Source organism: Mastigoproctus giganteus, chromosome 5 (genome assembly GCF_048544385.1).
Source record: "Mastigoproctus giganteus isolate SK-2022 chromosome 5, ASM4854438v1, whole genome shotgun sequence".
Lineage (NCBI taxonomy): Eukaryota > Metazoa > Arthropoda > Arachnida > Uropygi > Thelyphonidae > Mastigoproctus > Mastigoproctus giganteus.
In genome coordinates this window covers 153,941,981-153,965,683 of record NC_143579.1, presented here as the reverse complement: position 1 = coordinate 153,965,683, position 23,703 = coordinate 153,941,981, and the positions used below count along the sequence as shown (strand labels likewise).

Genomic DNA, 23,703 nt, shown 5'->3' with positions numbered 1-23,703 from the left:
TGAACCGACGCTAATTTCGACATAACGCCTATGATATGGCACTTTGATACAGAACCATGTTTGTTTCAACAAAAAATAATGCCATACCGCCTGTGCTGTTTGAGAATGGTTCATAAATGTACAAAGTTGGAATGTTCCCCGCACAATTCCGTTTTGAACTCTATGGAACACCTGTAAGATGAACCGGAGGATCGGATGGGAACAAGAAGACAAAGTTGCACATCGGAAGCTTAGCCAGTCACTATGAAACCAATATGTGTTCCGAATACTTTTTGCAATACCGAGATAACTCTTGGTATCTTGCTTCATCGGTGTGTTGTTGTAAAAGCCCGAAAATTGATAAACCACAGAATTTTTACGATTTAAAATGGTAAAAATCCGAAATAGCGACACATTTCATTTTATTTCGGACTTTTACTGTTGTGATATAGTAAATCCTATTTACCGGTATACGACTTTCCATCAGTAAAAACGATGAATAAAAGTGCAGATACAGATAGCGAAAATGTTCTTTTGAAAATTAATAATTCAAAATAAAAGATTGCTTTCACATTTTAAAAACATTTAAATCACTACAGAAGCTTCCCCTAACACTTTGCCGTTAGAGGGAAAGCTTCCGTATTTATGCAGAGCACGTTTGATCTGCATAAATATTTCTTGTTCAAACATTTATATTTATCTTTACATCTTTGAAATCCTTATCCTCTAAACAGAGGCTCACAGAGTTCCTCTAAAGCTAATTTGTTTGCGTACCACATCCGCAGAAGAAGTAGAGTTTTTCTTAAGTTGGGAAGCTATCTTTTCAGTTCGTTTAATTCAAAGATTAACGAATTTTGTCAGATGATCTTGGTACACCGTAATGATTTTAGTTAACAGTTGGAGTAATTTCTGCAATGGATCCCAGAAAATACAAATATTCATCTTGAATACCGATAACGCCCGCTAATCCTTCGATCCTTTAGATTAGATTAGTACATTAAAGTACTTTAACTAGCAAATTCGTAGTACGAACAACATGGCGTCATAAGGCGACCGCTTCAGGCCCTCATGGTACGTTGTTTTCGTTGCTTGAACAACCCTCAGTGACTCACACCACCGTTAACTATGATTCGTTCTCATCTACGTTGTAATTAAGTTTTTAGATGTCTTGATTAGTATTCAAATGACCCTCGTGATTGGCTTTCCGAACACTATTTTTACATCATTATATGTAAATCAGAGGTTTGTGATAATCGTATTTGCTATTTTCTTCCGTTGAATGAAGCATATTAGAAGCTCTGAATGTGGTGAATATATATCAAGACGTAATGAACCTGTCTTTTCAGTTCGTTCAATTAGAAGAATAACGAATTTGGACAAGACGTTCTTGGTGCACCATAAATAAATTTACAAATACTTTCAATCGTTTGTCTGCATGCCAATAAGGTCTACTTGGTAAATGTAATTGATTCTCTCTAGAATATTAGTTTTACAACAAGTATTTTCCTTGGTGTGTTTTTTTTTTTTTTTTTCTTTTTTGTACGGTTCGTTTCGAGCAAACTGTAATTGATTAGACAATACATTTTTGTATATACAACCAACTTCCTTTATTATTTGTTCTGTCACTATCGCCGGTTAGATGATGAGCTTCTCTTCCGATCTAGCAACAGCGGACTTCCTCCTTCTCAAGGCGAACACTGCATAGTGTTAGGGGAAAAGCCCTCGAGTGGTTTCCCAAATCTGCGCCACAAACTTTGTGGAGACAAACAGTATCACTGTGAGAGCTATAAAGTGTTGTGTTGTAAATGAAGCATTGGGTTCGGTTCTGTTGTGTGTTCTGGCTTTTCAGGCTGCCCATAATTTTCTGGCTGGTCTCTGCCAGTGTCGCCTAAGCTGCCTGGAAAAAGACCAAGTTAAAAAAAAAAAAGATACAGCAGGAGGTTCAGGATGTATTGAAGAGAGTGAAGGAAAGCGGGCATAGATAGAGCGATGGAGGATGTAAGGGAAGGCATCCTCCGCAGGTTAGGTGGGATTTTTCCCACCTAAGGGTAAACTGGAAGGAGAGGGCCCTCGGGGTGAGAAAGACTGCCACGTATTAAGGGAGACACGTGAGTCTGTCAGGTGACTTGGAAAGGTCCTACCCTAGGTTTACGGTTTAAAATCCTACCCTGGAGTCGACGTGAAACTACTGGGGCTAGCAATTCAAGCTATTTGAATATCAAGTGAATCAATTCACTTGATATTCAGGAAGTGGTCACAATTTAGGTGAAGGTGGTCACAATCGGGTTAAGACAGAAGAATCTGGTGAAATGTTCAATATCTGAGAAGAGGATGTCGATCAGTGGATACTGGTTCCAGGACGCTGTGCCAATGATGTGCTTCTTCTGGTGAACAGATAATCAATGAGGGCAGAAAAAGCGTGCCACTGGTCTTCCTCATTGATCAGAAGATGTTCATTTCCTCGAGGCAAGGTATGTATTTTTGTTATAAGCAATGTTCGCAGGTCCGGGAAAACATAGAATAGGTGATCCCAGTCTTCGTTTTCACCGCAAAGGCAGTGAGGGTCATCCACGATATTGATAGAGGTAAGTTTGTGGTTCATGGATCCATGGCCTGTTATCAAAATGTGGTGTATAAACCCCGGCTGTACCATTCTGGGGCTTTAGGGTATATCTGGGCTATTTGAGGTAAGAATATTTTAGTGATGGTGCCTTTGGGGGTGGTATTCCATCTGCTTTGCTAGGCGTTAAGAAGGTAGATTGCAGGGAGTTTTTTTTTTTTTTTCTTCTGTGATGGTGTTTGCTGGGTTAGTAGTGAAATCCGGGATGGTGACAGGGAGCTCCTTGGCGAGCCGGTAGTGTACGCCTCTGCGAACTACCTTCAGGTCCAGAGGGAAAACTCCTGCCAGGATTTGGAGCACTGGGTTGCTGACCGTGCAGCAGGCACGGATGATGATGAGAAGGATATTACACTGAATGGAGGTGAGCTTTCTTTGATTACGAACTATGAGTGCACGACGATACCAGACCTGAACAGTAGGCTATAGTGGAATGAATACCGCTTTGTACAGTGTTTGCAGCGAGCGGCGATTGAGTCCCCAGCCGGACTTGCTCATCTTCGCTGCCATTGCGGTGTAGTTCCTAACTTTGCGGTGAAGGTAGACTAGATGCAGGTAAAACATGAACTTGGGGTTGAAAATGACCCCAAGGTACTTCAGCTCAGTTGTCAGTTTGATGATCCTATCGGTAATTTTAATCTGCTGTGGCCTGATTATTTGAAGGGTTCTTATGAGGAGAATTGAAATGGTTTTCGCAGGAGATATATGAAATTTATGAAGGGAGGCCCATTCTTGTAGCTTAGTTAGGGCTTCGCTGGCTGTCGTTTCCAAGGAAACTCTGTAGTTTCCGGTGACTATAAGAATCAGGTCGTCTGCGAGGGCTTGAATGAAAACACGGTTCAGGTCTAGGTTCAGGAACTCTGTCCATGACCACATTCCATAGGAATGGGACAAGGACAGAGCCCTGGGGGCTGCCGTCAAAGGAAAGAGATTTCAGGTTATTGAAGACAAAGAAAACGTAACTGCCGACCTGAACATCATCTCTTTGGGCGCCTTCGCAGCTCTTTTCAGAAAGTTTTAGAACGATGTAATAAGTGCACTCAATTATGTTTAGGCCCCTCGAACAGGCAACATTTTGTCTGTGTTGCCTATTCGAGAATCCAATGTCTAGGCGTTCCTTATTCGAGGCAGTGCAATATCAGGGAAACTCGTTGTGAAGGCATTCATAATATGAGATATCACCAAAACGATGCAATTTCACCTATTTCGGTAATTTACTACGAATTAAAATTATGCGTGGCACTGACTTGTTCGATTAGTGAATTTTTCGTAATCTCAGGCTTTCAGCGCTAAATCCTTTTTAGTAGAAACATTTTGATGCAATGGAAGTGACATATTGCAATTGTTTTCATCATTGGATACATCGTTGTTATCGATGTTATCCATAATTGGATACATCGAACACGTGAAGCACATGCCGTTATGGTCTGATGTTCAACTTTCCAGTTCTGAATAGCTGTCAACTGTTCTGAATTACTTAGTGGATTGTTGCTCTGTCTTATTGTAATTGCGACCGTTTAAGGTATGTTGGAACTCCAAAGAAATTCATCCTTCCAACTTGGTAATGAGTATTTGGTAACGAATTTAACGAACAGAATGTTAAACAATTAGAAATCCTCAGTTTAAAAATGTTTCCCATAGGCAGAGTGAAATATTTATAAATTCTGAAATAGTACTTAAAAATGATCTTTAACTTATGTAAGTCTATCCTTTCATTTTTATTTGTGTGGTTAATATTTCATACCCTTAGGTCATTTTCCTTCTAAGAAGTTTTCCCGTTTAAGAAGTTCTAAACGTCCGGTCCCTTGGAAAACTTCTTATCCGGGTTCTACTGTACATATATTTTTTAAATCTAAAATTCCGGTGGTACACTGTTTCACTGCACTTTAAACATTTCATATTATGCAAATTTTTCGCAATTTTTTTTATTTTTATTCAACTGTAAGACTGTACTTTTTTATAATGAGCATATAAGTGACAGTAACATATAGCTTTATATTCTTTTTTCCTAACAGTCAATTTGGAATCTTTCCAAACCACGATATTAAATTAGATCTAACCAGAAAATAGCACATTCATCAGACTTAATAATAGGAGATTATTTAAAAAAACAACAGAAACAGAAAACAATGGGCTTGGGTACAAATAAATAGAAAACAGATTCACATTTTAAAAAACAGTGCAGAATCTATAAGCGAATCCCATCCTCCAGAAAAAAAAAAAAAAAGTACTAATCCCACTCTTCATTCGACATGGTGGTTTGCTTCTGGATGCCATGGAGGGGCCTGTGGAGGGAAACGCCCTATGGGAAGACCAAAAAATACCCTCATCGGAACGTTGCTGGATGAAGCAGGACTTCGAAATTTTGAGGAACTAAAACAAACGGCACAGAAGAAATAAAGGTGGAGACAGCTCATCACAGGAACTGCCCAGTCACAAGACTGAATTATTGATGATGAGTCCCACTATTAATTTAGTTAACTCAGAAAACAATGCCACCTGGGTTAAAAAGCATCCTGGTCAAACTCGTAGATGATCGTAGCTCTACATAAAAAAAATCGTTTATTAATTTGATCTTTTGGTGAATTTTATATTGGTAATAATAAGCAGATGACTTATCCTACTAACAGCTCCATACAGTAAACAAGGTGAATTTTAGGGTATTTGATATTGTCCTCCGTTGCTTCTATGACTGCAATACCAGAAATAAGATGATTTACTATCGACTGTAAACCATCTTTATTCAGTTAATGAAGAAGTGTTGGTGAACAAATCACCGAAAGGTATATATAATGTATAGATTATATTAAGAATAAATAATTATCAAATTTATACGGGTGACGTGCTTTCTTATTTCAAGCATTTTGATAAAATGCAAATATTCCATAAAAATGTTTGACTGACATACATAATATCTTACGAATAGGTATGGACAACTAGGGACAACTGCCATCCGGGAAATTAAACTAAAATACATATTAAGCAACGTAAAGATACCACTCCTCTCCTCCTTGAAGACACTTGGGGAAAAAAAAACATTGACGCAGAGTGGACAAACGTTAGCTGCATATGATTATGAAATCACGTATAACTGAGCGAATGGAAAATTACTAAGGAGTCAAGATCGCTAGCTTCGTCTTCTACCAACCTATCTGGTTCAAAGATCGAGAGACTAGTTCAATACAAAATCCATAAAAATGCATGCGCTCTGCGGTAGTGAGCTATAATGAGCTTTTAAGAACACAGTAAAACATAGACCCAAGAAGTCGAGAAAGCAACTGAGCAGGCAGTGTGAGAGAACAGGGCTGGCCTTGGTGATCACATACAGTACAATGCATCCCTGCACCTCCCCCAACCTCCTTTGTTACTGAAGATAATAATTAAAACATAATCCGTCCAAGGCGAACACAAAACTTTAGTAGATCTAACTGAACGGACATCGCAGAAAACAGTGCTGAGGACAATGGAATGAATCTCTAGAAAGGCCTAAATCAAAACAATAATACAGAAGTGAGACACCCCCAACCTAGCCACACTGCGACTATTCTGGAAACTCAATCTAAACCACTATTATTTTAAATTTCAGCCTCAAGCCACGATCCATAAGTAGTCCATCACTTCCCTATTTCTCAAGGTCTGTTTCGAGAAACCGTCTCATCACTCAAGGGCTTGACAATGTCACCGAGATCCTCAGAATTTATGGTGTAAATATGCCGCAAGACTTTAATAGACCGATAACATGCAATGCACATTCCCGATTCAGAACACTTGATGGATCATGTAACAACTTGCAGCATCCTTGCTGGGGAAAGGCTGCCGAAGGGTTCAGTCGCTGGCTTTACCCAGAGTATGGAAATGGTGAGTATCATTATATAAAGTGTCTTCTTAGTACAGTTTTTTTTTCTGTTTATTGTTTCTTTCAGTATAGAACTTGATGTTATAGCTAAATCTTATCAAAACGTCGTTAGCGACGACTTTTGATTAACACTAATCCGAAATTAGCACATTCAACCCAAGTTAACCAACCATCTAAAAATAAATCGAATATACTGAATGAAATTAAAAATAATCTTAACCAGTAATAGCTTTTCTCTTTGGGAGAGTGGGGATCATCCCACTACAGTATGGCAAACCGCACTAAAATATTCTTGTAGTTCCTCTTAGTAGAGACATTTACATGTAAAAAAAAAATATAGATATTTTACTAGCATGTAAATTTACTTCCAAATTCTCGTGCTTTCATAATGTCATGCCTAGCTTTATTTCTCTCTTGAGCCAACGAAGAAAAATATCATATCTATCAGATGAAAGTGGTGATTCAAATTATCACCAGGGGCAGTATCACGAGCAGAACAGAAAAAATTGCGTTCGCACAAAACGCCTCAATGGGGGATACCTTCACGTTGACATTCATCACGCGCGGGGGATGCCAGTAACAATTCTAAATGGTGAGGCCTGTTCTAAGAGTAAATAATTCTATATCTGAAATCAAAACAGGCTTATATTAACACATCTTATATCCTGGAAGTTCGGAAAAATTTTATTGCCATTCCACACAAACCAGCTGTTGTCAAATAGCTCTCAAAGTTCACTATTGTCAACCAAGGAATACATATATCAATACTTTTAAAAATCATGAACTGCATTTGACCGCCCAAGTTCCATAGCTCAATGAACTTAAGAATTTCTGATGAGACACGATACCAGATCTATAGAGATTCCCATGCTTTCATATCAGCTCTTCTCCTAAACGAATCCCTCTACTTACAGACTAGAGGCTGTTGGGTTTTTTGTTTGTTGTAGTTGGGTTTTTAGGAGCATCAACGACTAAGGCCATACTGTTTCATATATACAGTACTCTGTGAATTACGTGTGTTCTGCACCGCCTTTATGTACTGGTGATATTTTGGCACTTCTCCAATCCAAAGGAATCTCTCCCAAGTCACAATATGCCCTCAATTAACTTCAATGGCTCAATATACTCCCTGGAAGACCCCACCCTCAAAATTCCTTCAGATGCGGGAGCTTTGTTTGCCTTTATGCTCTAATGTTTTTCTAATAAACCGTCATCTGTAATTTCGAAATCACTAATTTCATGTGACTCGGCGATATTCGCACAGCCTCTGCTCAGCTTTAACGGTCTTCTCTTCAGTAAAGACAGATGAAAAGTACCTCTTCGATTCATCTACGACTTCAGCTGGGCTGTCTAAGACTTTCCCTGCACTCAGTACACAAGGGTCCGATCTGATTCGCTTTTTTCTTTTTTGTATTCACATACATGAAAAATTACCTTTCCATATTCTTTGCCTCTTAGCCAGTGCTTTCTCATACGCAGCCTTGGCTTCTCCAAATTTATCTGTGACATTATTACAAACCAACTTGTAGCTGTTGTAGACTTCCATACTTTTTTTATCGCTCTGTTAACTACCCCATACTACCTTTGTCTGCTCTATTTTACGGGCCAGCTTTGCATTCATCTATTTCTGCGTCCTCTTCCTGCAATATTTTCTTAATAATATGTATGCGTTCATGGCTTTTGCAATTTTTTCTTAAAAGCTATTCCACAATTCAAGTGTATTTTTCCTCATTCTGCAATACGCCCAATTAATAAATGCCACTAGCGCATTAAATTGTCAAAGTCCTCCTCTTCGGAAATTAAAACCCGTGCCTTTAATTACTGCAACATCTTTCAACTTATGACTGCGTGATCACTACCTGCCAGTGGTCCTGCATTTTAAGCCCTGTGATGTCATCTAATTCGCGAGTAATGAGGTCAAGAATATTTTCACCCCCGAGTATTTTCTCTGACATGCTAGCACAAATAATAATCAACTAGTTTATTTAAAATTTTTTCCTCCAAGATGAGTTCCCCTCCAACTTATTCCAATCAATCTAGAGCAGATTAAAGTCACCCATAATAAGACATTCGCCCTTGTTTGCCCGTTAAATATGCATGTAGAGACTTTCGTAATAACCTTCATTATCATCTGGTCTGTAGATTACACACTCTAATTATACCTTTTCTTCCAACTAACTCACACCACACAGATTCTATGCTGGCAGCCGTAACTTCACACTCAGCAAGAGCTCTTTTCGCGCTCAGGCTGCTTTTGATAAGAAGCATGACACCATCACCCCTTCTATATTCCTTGTTTGTTTGTTTGTTTGTTATTTGGTTTTTAGGAGCATTAGCAACTAAGGCCATATCGCTCCGGGGATATGTGGTGCATATCCCCGGAGCAATATGACCCTGACCTTTCCGCATCCTCCGTATTTGGTGGTCATGGGCTAGAACCCCGGTCTAATCAAGAAGCGTGTGCATTCCTTAAATACATTATAACCTACCATAGTGGAACTCGACATCCCCAGGTTCCAGTTGGCACCAAGTTTCTGTTATCTCTATTATATCAGCATTCGTTGACCTAAACAGAAGTTCAAATTCAGCCATTTTATTGACAACACGCCTGACATTACTGTAGACACAGTTAAGACTAAGTATTCTTCTATAGTTTACTACCCTGACACATCCGTTGAAGTTATTTAGTCTTGTTTCCTTATATTTATCATCCCGCCCATTTAAAACGATGAAACGGTTTTTGAAACAAAATATCTTCCCAACGTCAGCTGTTGTGGCAACAAACAAGAATTGAGGTGAGTGCAGACATTGCTTTGACTTTTTCATCAGATAAACGCGGTTCTATATTACTCTTCTCTTCCCCACCAACTGGCAGTTTTCCTGAAACCTTAAAAGGTATTCTCAACGATACCGGAAAAAAGTCTTTGCACCACCTTTGTTCAAATGAATACCATCTCTACAAAATAGATTCCTTCTACCTACAAGTGCGGACCAAGCTGACAAACATTTTCCCCCTAGAGTCCTGAATATTCCCTCAAGACCTGAGTTAATCCACAAGGCTCTCACAGCATATAATCCCACCTATCGCGTCTGGGCAGAATTGCAGCTACATACATATTCCGACCCAACCCGCGGAATTTGTTTAGCATTGTTCTAATTTATCCAACAAATGTTCAGGTCGTGTTTATTTAATATCGTTAGTCCCATACGAATAACAATACTCTCTTTATCCCCCTTTAAATTCTGACAACCCGCGGTAACATAATAAATAAATGGTAACATAATCGACCAGGGGGTAATTGTGCAGGCAGATATGAAGTTCTCTGAGCAGTGCAGACGGGCTGCAAGAGTAGCTTATGGTGTCTTGTCAATGATATATACAGGAATTTTTCTAGCAGGGATAAGGAGGTGATTATTCCCTTGTATAAGGCAATAATCAGGCCACACCTTGAGTACTGTATACAGGTCTGAAGGCCTCATTTCAAGAAGGATGTAGAGCTGCTGGAACGAGTACAGAGAAGGGCAACAAGATTAGTGAACGGAACAAAGGGTTGCTCTTACGAAGAAAGGCTTAAGTTTTGCAAATTACAGTGTCTGGAGACTAGGCACCGGCAAGGTGATCTGATAGATGTGTATAAAGCCTTGAATGGTTTGAGCATGCTCAATGCTGATGGGATTCTTCCTCTTGCTCAGAATAATCACCTGAGAGGGCATAAATTCAAATTAAGGAAAGACAGATGTAGGAGCGATGTGCGAAAATTTGCCTTTAGCCAGCGGGTGGTTGGTTGGTGGAACAAACTTCCATCCCTTGTTGTGGAGGTTGATAGCCTAAATAAATTTAAGGCTCAGCTGGACAGGTATTCCGAACGAACGGAGGGGTGAAATGGATTTTTTTTTTTTTTTTTCGTTGATGCTGCATAAGATTGCTTTCTTGCATCATATGCCTCTACTAATGCTAATTTTTTGCTTCAGGCAAACACACTAGTTCTAGTCCACCCCACCTATATTAAAATATATATTTTACCCGTTTCCCTGCCAACAGATTCTCCCAATAAACCAGATCACCTTCAACCAGAGCGTTATGCACTTGACTATTCTTATCTGGGACCCGAATCAGGGGTGCATCACTTGACAGGTCAGGAGATACTTGAGTCCCCGACGATCTCCCAGTTATTTGTTTCTAGGGCGAGCACTCCTTTCTTCAGTAACTGAAATTCTCGTAATGTACCAAGTTCCAATTTGAGATCGGTACAATCCTTGCATCAGGTGCAAAGAAAAGAATTGTGGGACTAACCTTAGAATACATGCTACAAGCTATAGGAATTACGAACTCATTACTCACACCGGAAATTCCCCTTGTATTTCCGTCTGGGTCACGATGTCCTTGGACTATGTAAGTGGATTTTGTAGCAACCATTATTAAAATAAAATTTGAACCTTATAAAGATTACAAAATTTAAATTACTAAAATATTACAGAAATGAAATTGCTGACAAAACATTAACCTCTAGAGAAGTTAAATTAAAGCTACCGAGCGAAAGTTACGAAGTTCCCTCAAAAATATTGATAACAAAGACTGAATATTAAGCTGTAGCTTTTCAAATACTTTAGAAAATTTAACTTTGCAATTTATTACAGGATTTAAATTAACAAACTATTAAGAAAACTTTAACCACTAGTGAAATTATATTTAAGTTATTGAACGAAATTTACGAAGGTGCCACCAAAAATATCAAGAGAAGTCACCCGTGATTCCTACCAAGGCGATTACATTTGCTCGACACTGTTTCCTGTAATAACAGGTGCGGTTCACATCTAAACTCTTTATGCCGACGTATAAAGTACGCCACTGGCAGGAAGTTGGTGTAATTTAATAGGTACCGAGATCATGTGAAGATCACCTTTAGAACCTCGATCAACCCCAAGGGATCGAATGTTTCTGTTCATTGAGATCAGAATCTTTAAATGTACACTCCCAATCAAATTTGGGGAGCGTTTGAAGCTTATCTCTACAAGGCCGCGATAACGTTACGGCCAAACCGACCATGGCTTGGGCCCTCACCCGAAGGGGGAGCCTAATTTTCAGTGTAATATTTTCTAAAGTAACGAAAATTTATTATTATTTTTTTATTTCTTTATTACTATTTTTCCTTAATATTTCAAGTCAAAAATCATAAAACATTTTTGCCCTCAGTTTACATTTTTATCAAGGAAGTATTATTCACAATATAAATATAAAAATCTATGTAGTATTTTTAGTTATATTAGCATTAGTAGAGGCATACAATGCAAGAAAGCAAGCTTATGCAGCATCAGCCAAAAAAAAAAAAAAACCTCCCATTTCACCCCTCTATTCGTTCCAAATGCCTGTCCATCACAGACTTAAACTTATTTAGGCTATCAACTTCCGCAACAAAAGACGGAAGTCTGTTTCACCAATCAACTACCCGCTGGCTAAAGGCAAATTTCTGCACATCTATTCTACAACTGTCTTTCCTCAATTTGAATCTGTGCCCCCTCAGGTTCTTAATCTGAACAAGCGGAAGTATCGCAACAGCATTGAGCCTGCTCAAACCATTCAAGGCCTTATACACCTCAATCAGATCACCTCGCAGGTGCCTACTCTCCAGGCTCTGCAAGTTGCAGAACTTAAGCCTTTCTTGGTAAGAACACCCCTTTGTTCCCCTCGCCAATCTTGTTGCCCTTCTTTGTACTCGTTCTAGCAACTCTACATCCTTCCTAAAATGAGGCCTCCAGACCTGTACACAGTACTCTAGGTGTGGCCTGACCATTGCCTTGTGTAACGGGATAATCACCTCCCTATCCCTGCTAGCAAAATTCCTGTATATCATTGACAAGACTCCATGACCTGCCCTGGCAGCCCGTCTGCACTGTTCAGCGAATTTCATATTCAACTGCACAATTACCCCAGGTATTTTTCACTTTTCACTTCCCTGAGTGTAATAGCACACACTTGGTACGTTTCTCTTCGTTTATTGCTACCCATATGCAGTAATTTGCATTTGTCAATGCTAAACTTCAGTTGCCACTTCTCAGCACAGTTGCCCAACTTATCTAGATCTAGTTGGTAAGCATACTCTCTTTACTGTCGTTAACAACCCTGCCAACATTTGTATCATGTGCAAACTTGGACATTAAACTTGATATACCTTCATCAATTTCATTGACAAATATACAAAACAACATTGGGCCCAACATCGAACCCTGGGGAACTTCACTAATAACATTTGTCCACGAAGAGCAGTGGACAAATTTTTCATTCTTGTAATCCCAAACACCAGATTAAGAATGGCCACAAGAGAAAGACTCCATTGGAGAAGAGGCCATCACCAAGTTGTGATCTGAGGTGCCTAGAGGACCACTTACCTTGACCATCAAGCGTGTCGACTGCGCGGTTAGGACTTTCTGGTATTCTGTTTAGTACTGTCGTTGTTGTTATTTGGTTTTTAGGCGCATTAGCAACTAAGGCCATATTGCTCCGGGAATATGCGGTGGTCATTCCCTTGACCTTTCCGCATCCTCCGTATTTGGTGGTGACGGGCTCGAACCCCGGTCTAATCAAGAAGCGTGTGCTACGCACTGCTGCTCCTTCCCACCTGGCTACGGAGGGGCCTTCTGTTTAGTAAATGAACAATCTGTGCGAGGTCATTAGTAATTGCTAAAGCCTCAGCATCTTGACTAGCTGGGTCTGTGTGACTAGAAAAAGTAAGTCACCTGGAGTTGCGAACATTTAAAATTATCAAGGAAAATTACCTCACTGTTAGGAAAGTTGGATTGGAGAAAGTCAAGTTTCAAAGAGAGGAAATCAAAGAGTTCCAAGTGATTAGTGGAGTTTTGAGAATGATAGAGGCAACAGATGGATTTAACAGAATGAGGTAGAGAGATTTTAAGCCAAAGAAGATCGAAAAGAGGAGATTCCAAATTACTAAGTCTCTGACAGGGAATATCAGGACGGACATATGTACAAGTACCACTTTTAAAGCGAAAGGAATCATACAGCGAATAATTCGGACAACTGAGATGAGCAGCGGTTGAATCAACCGATAACTGGGTTTGTGTCAGATAAAGTACATAGAGTTTGTCAGACTGTAGGTGGAAATGGACATCACTGAGACCACGTATAGTTGTGAAATGAACGAGGAAGTGTTTGGGAGGTCAAGTTCTTTTCGCAAATAAATTTGTTTTGCTATTTTGACAATCCATGGTGTATTCTGAAGTAAGAAAAGGTGGCAAGGGCATTCGGTATTGAAAATTTTGGATATAGCTTACACATAGTAAGAAAATACCCAGATCCTTGACATCACGTGCCCTCGACACTACCCCGCCCGGCATATATACTACTCCCTCCAGTCACTGTCTGGCAGAGTAGAGGAGGCGAGATTGTACACTAACTGATCCGGAAGCTTACTAGAGAGTTACCGTAGTTGGGTTTTAGTACCATTAGTGACTAAAACCATATTGCTCAGTATATGTAGACATGTATAGTATCTTATGTAGGACGGCACCTGAACGAAAGTTCAACTCCGTCTTTGTACACTGTGATGGTTACAAAAATAAACAGGCCAGAAATGTGTGTAACGTTATGTTCGTGCAGTGTGTGTGTTGTTGTGTTGTTTAGTTGTTTCTGGCCGTTTTGTCACCAGGCAGGCGATCACCTGGAAAGCCTGCCCAGTGTCCGTCTACACCACGGGGAGGTAGGCCACAACTGCGCAAGAACCATGGCCAACCTCAACAGTCACGTACTGAATGTCCAAAGAGGGTTTGGAGCCATTCAAAAGAACCCCGCGCCAGCAAGCCGGCAACAGCGCACCCACATACACACACACACTCTCCCAGGAGACAGGACAGCAGAAGACGAAGAAATAAGGATGAGAATAGCATAAAGTAAAAATAAATAAATAAATAAAAAATAAAAAAAAATAATAAATAAATAAAATAAAATAAAAATAAATAATAATAATAAAAAAAAAGTAAAATAAATTCTTTATCCATTTCTTGCCCACATCTGTATGCAGTGCTGCCCAAAGTAGTCCACAAAGAGAAAAGGTGTATTGTCAAACAGAAGTTGTAATGTCATTCAATCATGATCGGCAGGAACAAGTTCTACATATATTGCTCAGTATATGCTGTCTGTAAATTGCGCGTGTTCTGTGATCGATTTTCTGTTTTCAGGACGAAAAACGAGTTTTTGGGAGAAAAAACTGAGACCAGCCAACTCAGCCACATTGGGAAAAAGGCCCGTAAAAATTCGTCACGTCATCGACGGGACTCGAACTCTGCTCTTTTCCACCCGGTGTTGGAAGGGCGGCAATCCTAATTATGCTACCCACGAGGCCCCCCCCTAGAGAATTTCCAATGTGTTCGGTCTGATGGACTATCTAGCAGCCGCCCTGCGAGCACCGTTTTAGACTTGCACCCTTGAAATGTAAGGAAGGGAAGACTGGATCTCGCCATAATGTCCATCATAACCTCAAAAGCCATCATTCATATTGCATTATGGTGGAAGAGATGAGGAGGGGGAGGAATTGCTGGATCTTTGCTCTAGACCGAACATGGGTTTACGCTGCAAAACTTGTAATGATTAACTCCCCCTATGTGACGCTTACCCATGCATCTTAGCGAGAGTGACTCCCAGCTACTTGTAATCTGCATATTGCGTCACGATGATTGGTAGCTGCAGTTCTGTGAATAATTAACTGCTTTTCGGGAGGGATTCAAGCAGTGAAAAAAGAAAAAAATTACAATAGTTATGTTTTTTTTTTTCCTTAAATTAATTCTTCTCGAAAGTCTTACCTAACTTTTTTTTTTTTTTTTTTTTTTACTTAAGATTAACAAGCAAAAACAGAAAAAACAATGGAAGGAACTACAAGTATAGCCCGGAGTTGCTGCCACAAAGATGCATGGGGCTTACCCATGTATCTTTGGCCGAAGTCATTTGCAAAACGGCACTCACCACAACAGAAAATTGCGGTGATTAGCAGCCATTCACCGAGAAACAATGGGTAAAGCAACACGTGCCAGAGTTGTTGTAACACAGATCCATGGTAAGCCTAACATACGGCAGTTTAATTCTTATAATAAAGCTAATCAGGAGTGGTTATTATTATTATTATTATTAGCTATATGGTGCAAGGAAGCCTGAGACTTATGCTGCACCAGCCAAAAAAAAAAAAAAAAAAATTCCCAAGTTACCCTAAGAGAGAGAGAGAGAGAGAGAGAGACAAGGGAATCACCAAGAAAAAGAAGAATGATGATATCCAGCTGAGGACCCTGGGTGTGCCAAGCCCATACTCACCAGATGTGAGCCCCTGGTTCTAGGATCATCCCTTATTTTTTGACGTCTACTCCCGTTGGGATGATATTCGAGGAAATATAAATAAATGCAGTGTTCAGGCGAATCGTTAAGCTTGAATAGTCATGTAGAAATTAAAAAAAAAAAAAAAAAATTATTTTGATTATAAGGAAGGAGAAGGCTATAGCCAAGTTCCCTACGTGACCAGCTCCTGAAGCTAATAACCAATGAATGTCCGCTGCCATCTAATGAAGCCTAGTAACATTGCTAAAGACGAACTACTCGTATACGTGCATACCTAATAATTATTCACAGAAAAAACGCTACATGAGAGACATAGGGAGGGCCTGACTATTCATGCAATTCGTAACACCGTAATGCTCTTTGCGGAATAATGCCGGAAATGTGTAGCAATATTTCTACCATGCAACTAGTTTATTTTAATTGCCATATGGCTTCCGCTGCCTGAATAAGACGTTGTTGTATGTCATATGTTCTTCGCCTTCCTCACAACGATAGGGTAATTCATACAGCATAGTACAGGGAGCGACCGCTATGCACTAATAATAATTTACATGCATTTTAATTAATAAATTAGAATTTATATGCTAATTTAAATCTTTTCTCAGATAAGTTTGTTCTACTATTTTGATAATTCATGGTGTAATCTGAAGTAAGAAAACGTGGCAAGGCCATATCCAGAATATCTGGATAATATGCACAAATCAATAAAAACATCTTCTATTCACCACCTCCAAAGCAGCAATGTTTTACATTACATTTTACTTCCATTACATTTTCATTTAATATCACTGCTTAAGTGACCAATTATTTAATTCTTTACATAGATTTGTAAAGAATGAAAGGTCAAAAGAAGCTTTGACTTTTTCATTTTAATTATCATTTCATTTTAATAACCTCATTCATTTTAAAACTGAGTTTTAAAGGAAATGAAAATGCTGAACAAAGTTTGAAAAAAATAAATTTAACTCACTTTGCATTCGTCGAAGTCCTCATAACCTAGAGGGCTAAACATATATTACTTATTTGACAAACAAATCACTGCAGAAAGACAAATATTAACAATTATTTCACAAACCAGTTACGTAAATCTAATTGAAGGACTTTTCGAAGCACTGATTTACATTTTACCACTGTTAAGTTCCATCGCGTTCTTTCACAACGACGTCTGCTTAACATCAGCGCGTGCAATGACATCTCTTGAAACGTGATTTAGAGGTCGCAACGTCTTATCAAAATAAATAAAAGTTGTTGTATATAGTAAAATATTATTTATTTTCATTTAAACATTTTTAAAGAAAAATAAAATAACATAAATTATTACGTATTGCACTTAACAGAAAGCCAATTCTGAAAAAGTTTACTTTCCCATGTTGATTGTTTTTTTTGTTTTTGTTTTTTAACAACAGTAAAGTTTCTTCCAAACACGGTAGAATTATTTAAAATTAATATAAGAAATATTTGGACTTCCTGTTGTTACGAGGATACCGTGATTAACACAATATTTTAACTTTCAGTTTTTAAAGACCTCCTAAATGAGCGAACACATTTAGCAAGATACTGTTGTTTTGAGTAACACCGCTCTGGCCGAGTTTGTCAGTCTCGGGCTCGGAATCACCTGGTTTTCTTCGCTAGTAATGAGGCAATCAACTAGAATACACACAACGCACAGAAATGCACCCTCCACACAGGCGAGGCATGTGATGGGCCCAGTTGTGACCTGAATGTTCAATGTTACTACTACCTGTTCTCAGTGTTATTTTTTCCGATACCGATGGAAAATTCTTGATATCTATTACTGTATATAATATATGTATAATCGCGCCCAAAAGTTAAATTAGTACCATAAGTTCGAGTTTTCAAGAAAAATGATGGAATTTTACCAAATTTTTGTGGAAGATTGTTATTATAAGATTGCATTTTGAATAAATATATGGGGATCAGACGAGTTTAACGCTACACTGAGTTAGTTAAAGGTCAGAGGAGTTTCACACTACAATGAGTTATAGTTCCCAGTTTCGTTTTTCGAAACGAAAAATTCAATTTTCGGGGGAAACTTTGATATCCTCCTCTAGAACCGCAAGGGCTATTCTGGAGCAACTATGCTTGATTTGCAATCTAGAATAAGCTAGTTATGAGCTCTTATTTGAATGTTGAATGTAGTGAGCTTGTTAATGAAGTTTTGTTAGTTTTGCTATATAGCGCAGTTTGTGTGAATACTCGTATCTTCTCGTGGTCTGGTGCGGGCAACCACGAGTTGGTTGGCTAAAACGAGTTATAAGATTGTGGATTGGTGGAAAAGAGGAAATTTACATTTGCGTGCTCTCACGAGGAGGAGCCCCTGGGCTTTTCAGTTTATTTATTGTGACATTTATTTGTTATTTGAGTTTATTGTTCTTGAGCGCGGACCATGTTGTTATCGGTTGTTGGCTGTCTGACTACACTGAATACTAACATTGTAAATTAGCTTACAGTTGAGTTTGTTAGCTATTAACACACTCTTTTAAATTGTAAATAACTTGTTTTATTTATACTACTAATATGGCTTTGAGGATTAAAATTACTTTCACTGGCTCTCTCTCTCTCTCTCTCCCTAATCTGAGCGAGGCTGTCAAGGAAGATGAGGTTATAATGTCACAGCCTGAATTCCAAGAACGTGTGAGTGAAATATCTGAAGAAGGCATTCAGGAAATTGATCTAGGGATCTTCATTAGAGCTGAGGAGATACCTTTAGTAGAGACATCAGCACAAAGTACTATTGCTAAAGATATAGGAAAGGACACTGCTCCCAAAACGAAGAAAAGAACCAAGACACCTGGAACAACTTTAACGAAATTCAAAACAGTCCAAAAAATCAGTTGAATTAAAGGAATGTTACCCATTTATGGACTAATTCAATGGAAAGGTTCGGGGAAACACAAGTAGTTGTTCTTGACATCTCAAAGGCTTTCGATCGTGTTTGGCATAAAGGTCTTCTAAACAAGCTTCCATCTTATGGTTTGCCAACTGTTTTTTGTAATTGGTTATCCAGTTTTCTCTCTGATTACTCACTCAGGGTGATGGTAGATGGCTCTCTGTCTTCTAACTTCTCCACTAATGCCGGTGTCCCTCAAGGTTCAGTTCTTTCCCCCACTCTTTTCCTCTTGTATATTAATGACCTTCTTCCATTGACTGGAAATCCTATCCATAGTTTTGCCGATGATAGCACATTGCATTCCACTTTCCATTTTCAGAAACCTTGTCCTGCTCAGTCAGCTTCGACTTCTCGAAAATCTGCTACCAATTCCTTAAATGCCGATCTTCAGGTAATTCTCCAGTGTGGGGCAAAGACAACTCAATTGATTTCAACCCTTCTAAAACTCAGTCTTGTCTTATATCTCGCAAAAAGGATTCTTCTACTTCTATGATTATCTTTGGTGACCGATTTATAGGCAAAATGATATATCTCTTTTGGGGATTACCCTGACTTTTAATCTCTCTCTCTTGGCACAAGTACATTAAAATATTGCTTCCTCTGCATCTAAAAAACTTGGTTTTCTCTTTCGCTCTCATCGTTACTTTTCTTCCAAACAGCTGTTCACTCTGTACAAATCGCAAATCCGCCCTACCATGGAATATTGTTCCCACATCTGGGGTGGTGCCCCCAAAACCTCTCTCGGGCTTCTTGATTCCATTCAGAAGAGGGCAGTTAGGTTAATTAATGATTCATCTCTAACAAAGTCTCTCCACTCGCTGTCTCATAGACGTACTGTTTCTGCTGCATGCCTCTTCTACAGATACTTCCAAGGGCACTGTTCTTCTGAATTGGCTTCTATAATTCCCGCTCTCTCTTTGAAAACAGTCCAAACAAGTGCAGCCACTAGCCAACATCCATTTGCTGTCCAACTTCAAACTCACAGAACCAACTTTTCATCTTCCTCGTTTATTCATTCAACTGCCGTTTTCTGGAACAACCTTCCTTCATACGTATTTCCTGAAAATTACAGTCTACAGAAGTTCAAGTCCAATGTCAACAAATATCTTCTTTCGTCTTCTCAACCTCCAATCCAAGCACGGTACTAAGTACTATAGGTTCTAATACCTCTCGTGTTTGGGGCTTACATAAAAAAAAAAAAAAATTACAGATTGATAATCAAGTGTTAAGAGCTGAGAAAAAAGATGTCAGAACAACCACGAAAATATACAGCTGTTGCTGCCTTAAAGAAGGAGCAACAGCTGCATATTCCAGTGAGGAAATGAGAAAGGAACTGTTAAAATATGTCAGACCAGTTCTGAAAGATGTCAATGTTAGAGTCTCCGAGCTATCAGAGATAAGAGTTATCATTGAGGCAGAAGCAGATAAGGGCATAGAAATGTGTCCGTTTTCAGGCGCTTGGATTAGAAATCGAGAAGGTGAAGAAACACCGCCCTGAAGTGTTAGTGTTTGATGTTGAACAGGATGTGGACAAGAACTTACTGTTAAACTCGTTATGGCTTCATAATCTGAAGGATGATGGAATTGGTCAGAAAACTGTTGAAGATAGTGTCTCGATCGTTTCCATTAATAAAGCAAAGGATAAAAATGTAAGTAACTGGATCCTGCAGGTATCTGGACACATACACAGATTATTGATGAATGCTGGAAGAATTTATGTGAACTGGACTTCGTATCGGGTCCAGGACATAATTGCCGTCATGAAATGCTTTAAGTGTATGGTCTTTGGCCATATTGCTAAGTACTGTGGGAACGATGCATTCTGTGGGCATTGCTCTGTTCAAGACTTCTTTAGGAGTTTTCCTGTAAAATGTGAAGTACATTGTTGTATAATTGCTAGAGGAAGCGTGTGGCATCCGAACATACGGCAGTAGACTGAAAATGTCCCAAATATATTAGAGCAATACAGTTAAATCGAAAGAAAATCGATTATGAGGGATAGAAGTGCATCTGTATTAAAGAATGCACATTTTACCTCTGCTGCACAGAGGTCGAAGGATGTGGCTTCCCAGCTGGTTGAAGAGATAGCAGGAAAGGCATATGATATCATACTATTGCAGGAACCATATTCTTTCTTAGGTAAGGTGAGGGGATATCCGGGTGGATATAGGGTCCTGGAGAGTGCTGATGAAACTTATGTTGCAATTGTAGAGGTGAATCGTGAGATAGGAATCATTATGATAACATCACTGTGTTATGAATATGGCGTGGGGAGGATGATAATAAATTTTCTGTTTATACTCCGGGACGACCACATGGTCAGAGGAGTTCAAGGTAGAGAGAATACAAGAAACAGCACCGTATTCAGCAGTCACGGGCTTGAACCCGAGTCACTCAAGGCACGTATACTTATGCACTCACGCGCTTGACCGCTCGGTTTCGGCGACCTGATAGTTATAACCACAATACTACCTCGAGGATAACTCAACGAAGCAAGAGACCATCAGCATCTATCTACTACAGATGTGCTTACTACAGAAAAGCATAATCCTCCTTTGCAGCATATTCCTCATGGCACATCGACGTCTGCCACTCGTTTGGAGTAGGTCTTTGTTCGATTTTCGTCGATGATTGGACAAATTTCTGAAGTCCACATTATTCTACGCTGTAATTAGCCCATCTCCTGCGGAGGTTGTAGAGTTTACTTCGTGAACTATTATAGGTTTCGGCTCTTGCAAATCGCTCCCACATTTCTACAGACATGATACACAACACTGCTACGAACGGAAAGCTCCGTTGAGATTAAATATAATAAATTTAATAATTTGAAGTTTAGTGAAGAGCAATCAACGAACGCCGCTTCATCAACGGATGAAACAGCCACTGCTTGTCTAGGTTAATGTTGTTCAGGCATTCCAAGTACGAGATTTAAGGAATACGTTAAACTGGACTACTTATAAGATCCAAGATGTGCAGCAGTTGCAGCACATCTTGGATCCTTTTTAAAGCGGATCCTTGGATCCGCTTTACCGCAGCGAAGGGCATTCTCTAATTGGGCCTTTGAGAACACTGAGAAGAACGAGAACTGGTTGTTCAACGCTGTTTGGATGGACAAAACCAAATTTTTGTTAAATGGGAGAGTGAACACTTACAAGTGCATTATTTCAGCAACTGACGACTGTTATACTTACACTGGATGTTCTCTGCAGGGACCAAAAGTAACGGTGTCCTCTTCTGTGATGTTACCGCGTCGTTCGTCGTTGGGCGATTTTTCTTTGAGAATTATTTTGCCACTGGTTTCAAAACCTGCACGCCCAGAGGTAGGCGATGTGTCGCCCTTTTACGCCACACTGTCAGGTGAAAAGAACCTAGTTGTCAACGCAGCAGTCCCGCACGATGGTATATCACCTCACGTTGCGTGAAAAATATATTAACCTTGGGAATGGATTATCTACTTAGGAAACAACTGTCTACAAAGGCACCCCACATCTCCAGACTTGACATTAGCCAAATTTTGGTACTATTACTCTGTTATCAATGAAAAAAAAAAAACTATTTATAGGGTTACCTAGAAAGTCACTTCAACTACCCATATGTACTGTCTGCAAATTGCGTGTGTTCTCTGATCAATTTGCCTGCTTTGCTGGAAGAAAACCTCCAGTTTCGGAGCATAAAACCTTGCTATCTACGCGCGAGACCGACTAACTTAGCCACGGAGTGAAAAACTCATAAACGTTTCTCGCGTCAACGACAGGATTCGACCCCGGGCCTTCTCCACCCAATGTGAGGAGGGCGGTGATCCTACCAACTGTGTTACCCACTAGGGCACCTTGTGCCGTGATCCACGGCCTGCACACAGATGCTTCGAATTACTAGCCCCTACAATAATTAATAAAATCATTGATCACAATAAACTAAAATGCAGTGGCGCATTGTGAATTATGTAAATTGATTAATCAGTGAAAGTAGTTTTTATAAAGAATTTTTCAGACGGTTTCCAAGTTGTGCTTATTAATTCTGAACTAATAATATTTATATGGTTACTAACATTTCCCTGAGCACGGCACCCATCCTCACGCTGATTGAGTGCCGAGGAATTTATTACCTGTAGAAAGTGAAAAGGTTGTGTCTCACTGGAATAGATACTCAAGCGATAATAATAATGATTGAGCGTGAAAACTATTGGGTTAGAATTCTTGAATGTGCAGTTTCTGAATTTTCATGCTTCGAATCACTGTTACTTTTTAATGTTTCTCAATCTTTCCAGGAATCGATGAACCACGCAAGAGTAGCGATGGGGCATATTTACCAAGTGCTCGTCATGTAAGTTATGCTTTAAATGGCGACGTTTATCAAAGTCCGCATACCCTGCTTCCACATTACACCAGCTTGCTCATGATATGGGGCCAGTTCATCACGCATGACATCGTTCTCACCCCGTCTACGAGAGTAAGAAGCATCGAAGGCAGTGGGAAAACTAAATTAGAAGGTAAGATAAACAGCTGAACACTTAGAGTTTAACATTTCATATCTAGAGAAGAGTTTAACGAAATTACCAAGTTGAAATGGCTTCAGCATCTTAATATTCTCCAAGTATGTAAGTTTCTTCTTCAAGTTTATCGTAGGTTAATGCATTAAAAAGTTCACAATAAAATAAATAGCTGTATAAAACTATAGTCTTTTATTCTGAATAACACGTTACAAAGAATCAGCAGTTATTGCCGAATTTTAACTCGGTGCTGTGTGACAACTCCGAAAAAGGGGGAGTACAACTTTTCCAGAGGGATGATGCTCCCTTTTCTCGTAAGTACTGTTTAGAATAAATTGTTACATTTAACATAATATTTATCGTTATCTTTTCGGATGGCCGCGAATCATGCTGTAGTTCGAAGTGCATATAACGTCTCTGCTTTTTTTTTCAACTGAAGGCTGTTGATTGTAATTTTACTGTCGGGGATACCCGGGATTTGTCGGAGAGAGCTAAAACTTTGGATATTTTGAAA

At 39.3% G+C, this 23,703-nt stretch overlaps 1 protein-coding gene across 1 annotated transcript in view; it reads left to right on the top strand.

Moving 5' to 3' along the window:
• LOC150085775 (salivary peroxidase/catechol oxidase-like) overlaps positions 1 to 23,703 on the top strand; it is a 159,091-nt gene that overhangs the window by 39,346 nt on the left and 96,042 nt on the right. Inside the window, exons 3-4 of the mRNA XM_090374688.1 lie at positions 6,183 to 6,454; positions 22,968 to 23,189. Of these exons, the coding sequence (XP_090230814.1) occupies positions 6,183 to 6,454; positions 22,968 to 23,189 (494 nt within the window). The remainder of the gene's footprint in view (positions 1 to 6,182; positions 6,455 to 22,967; positions 23,190 to 23,703) is intronic.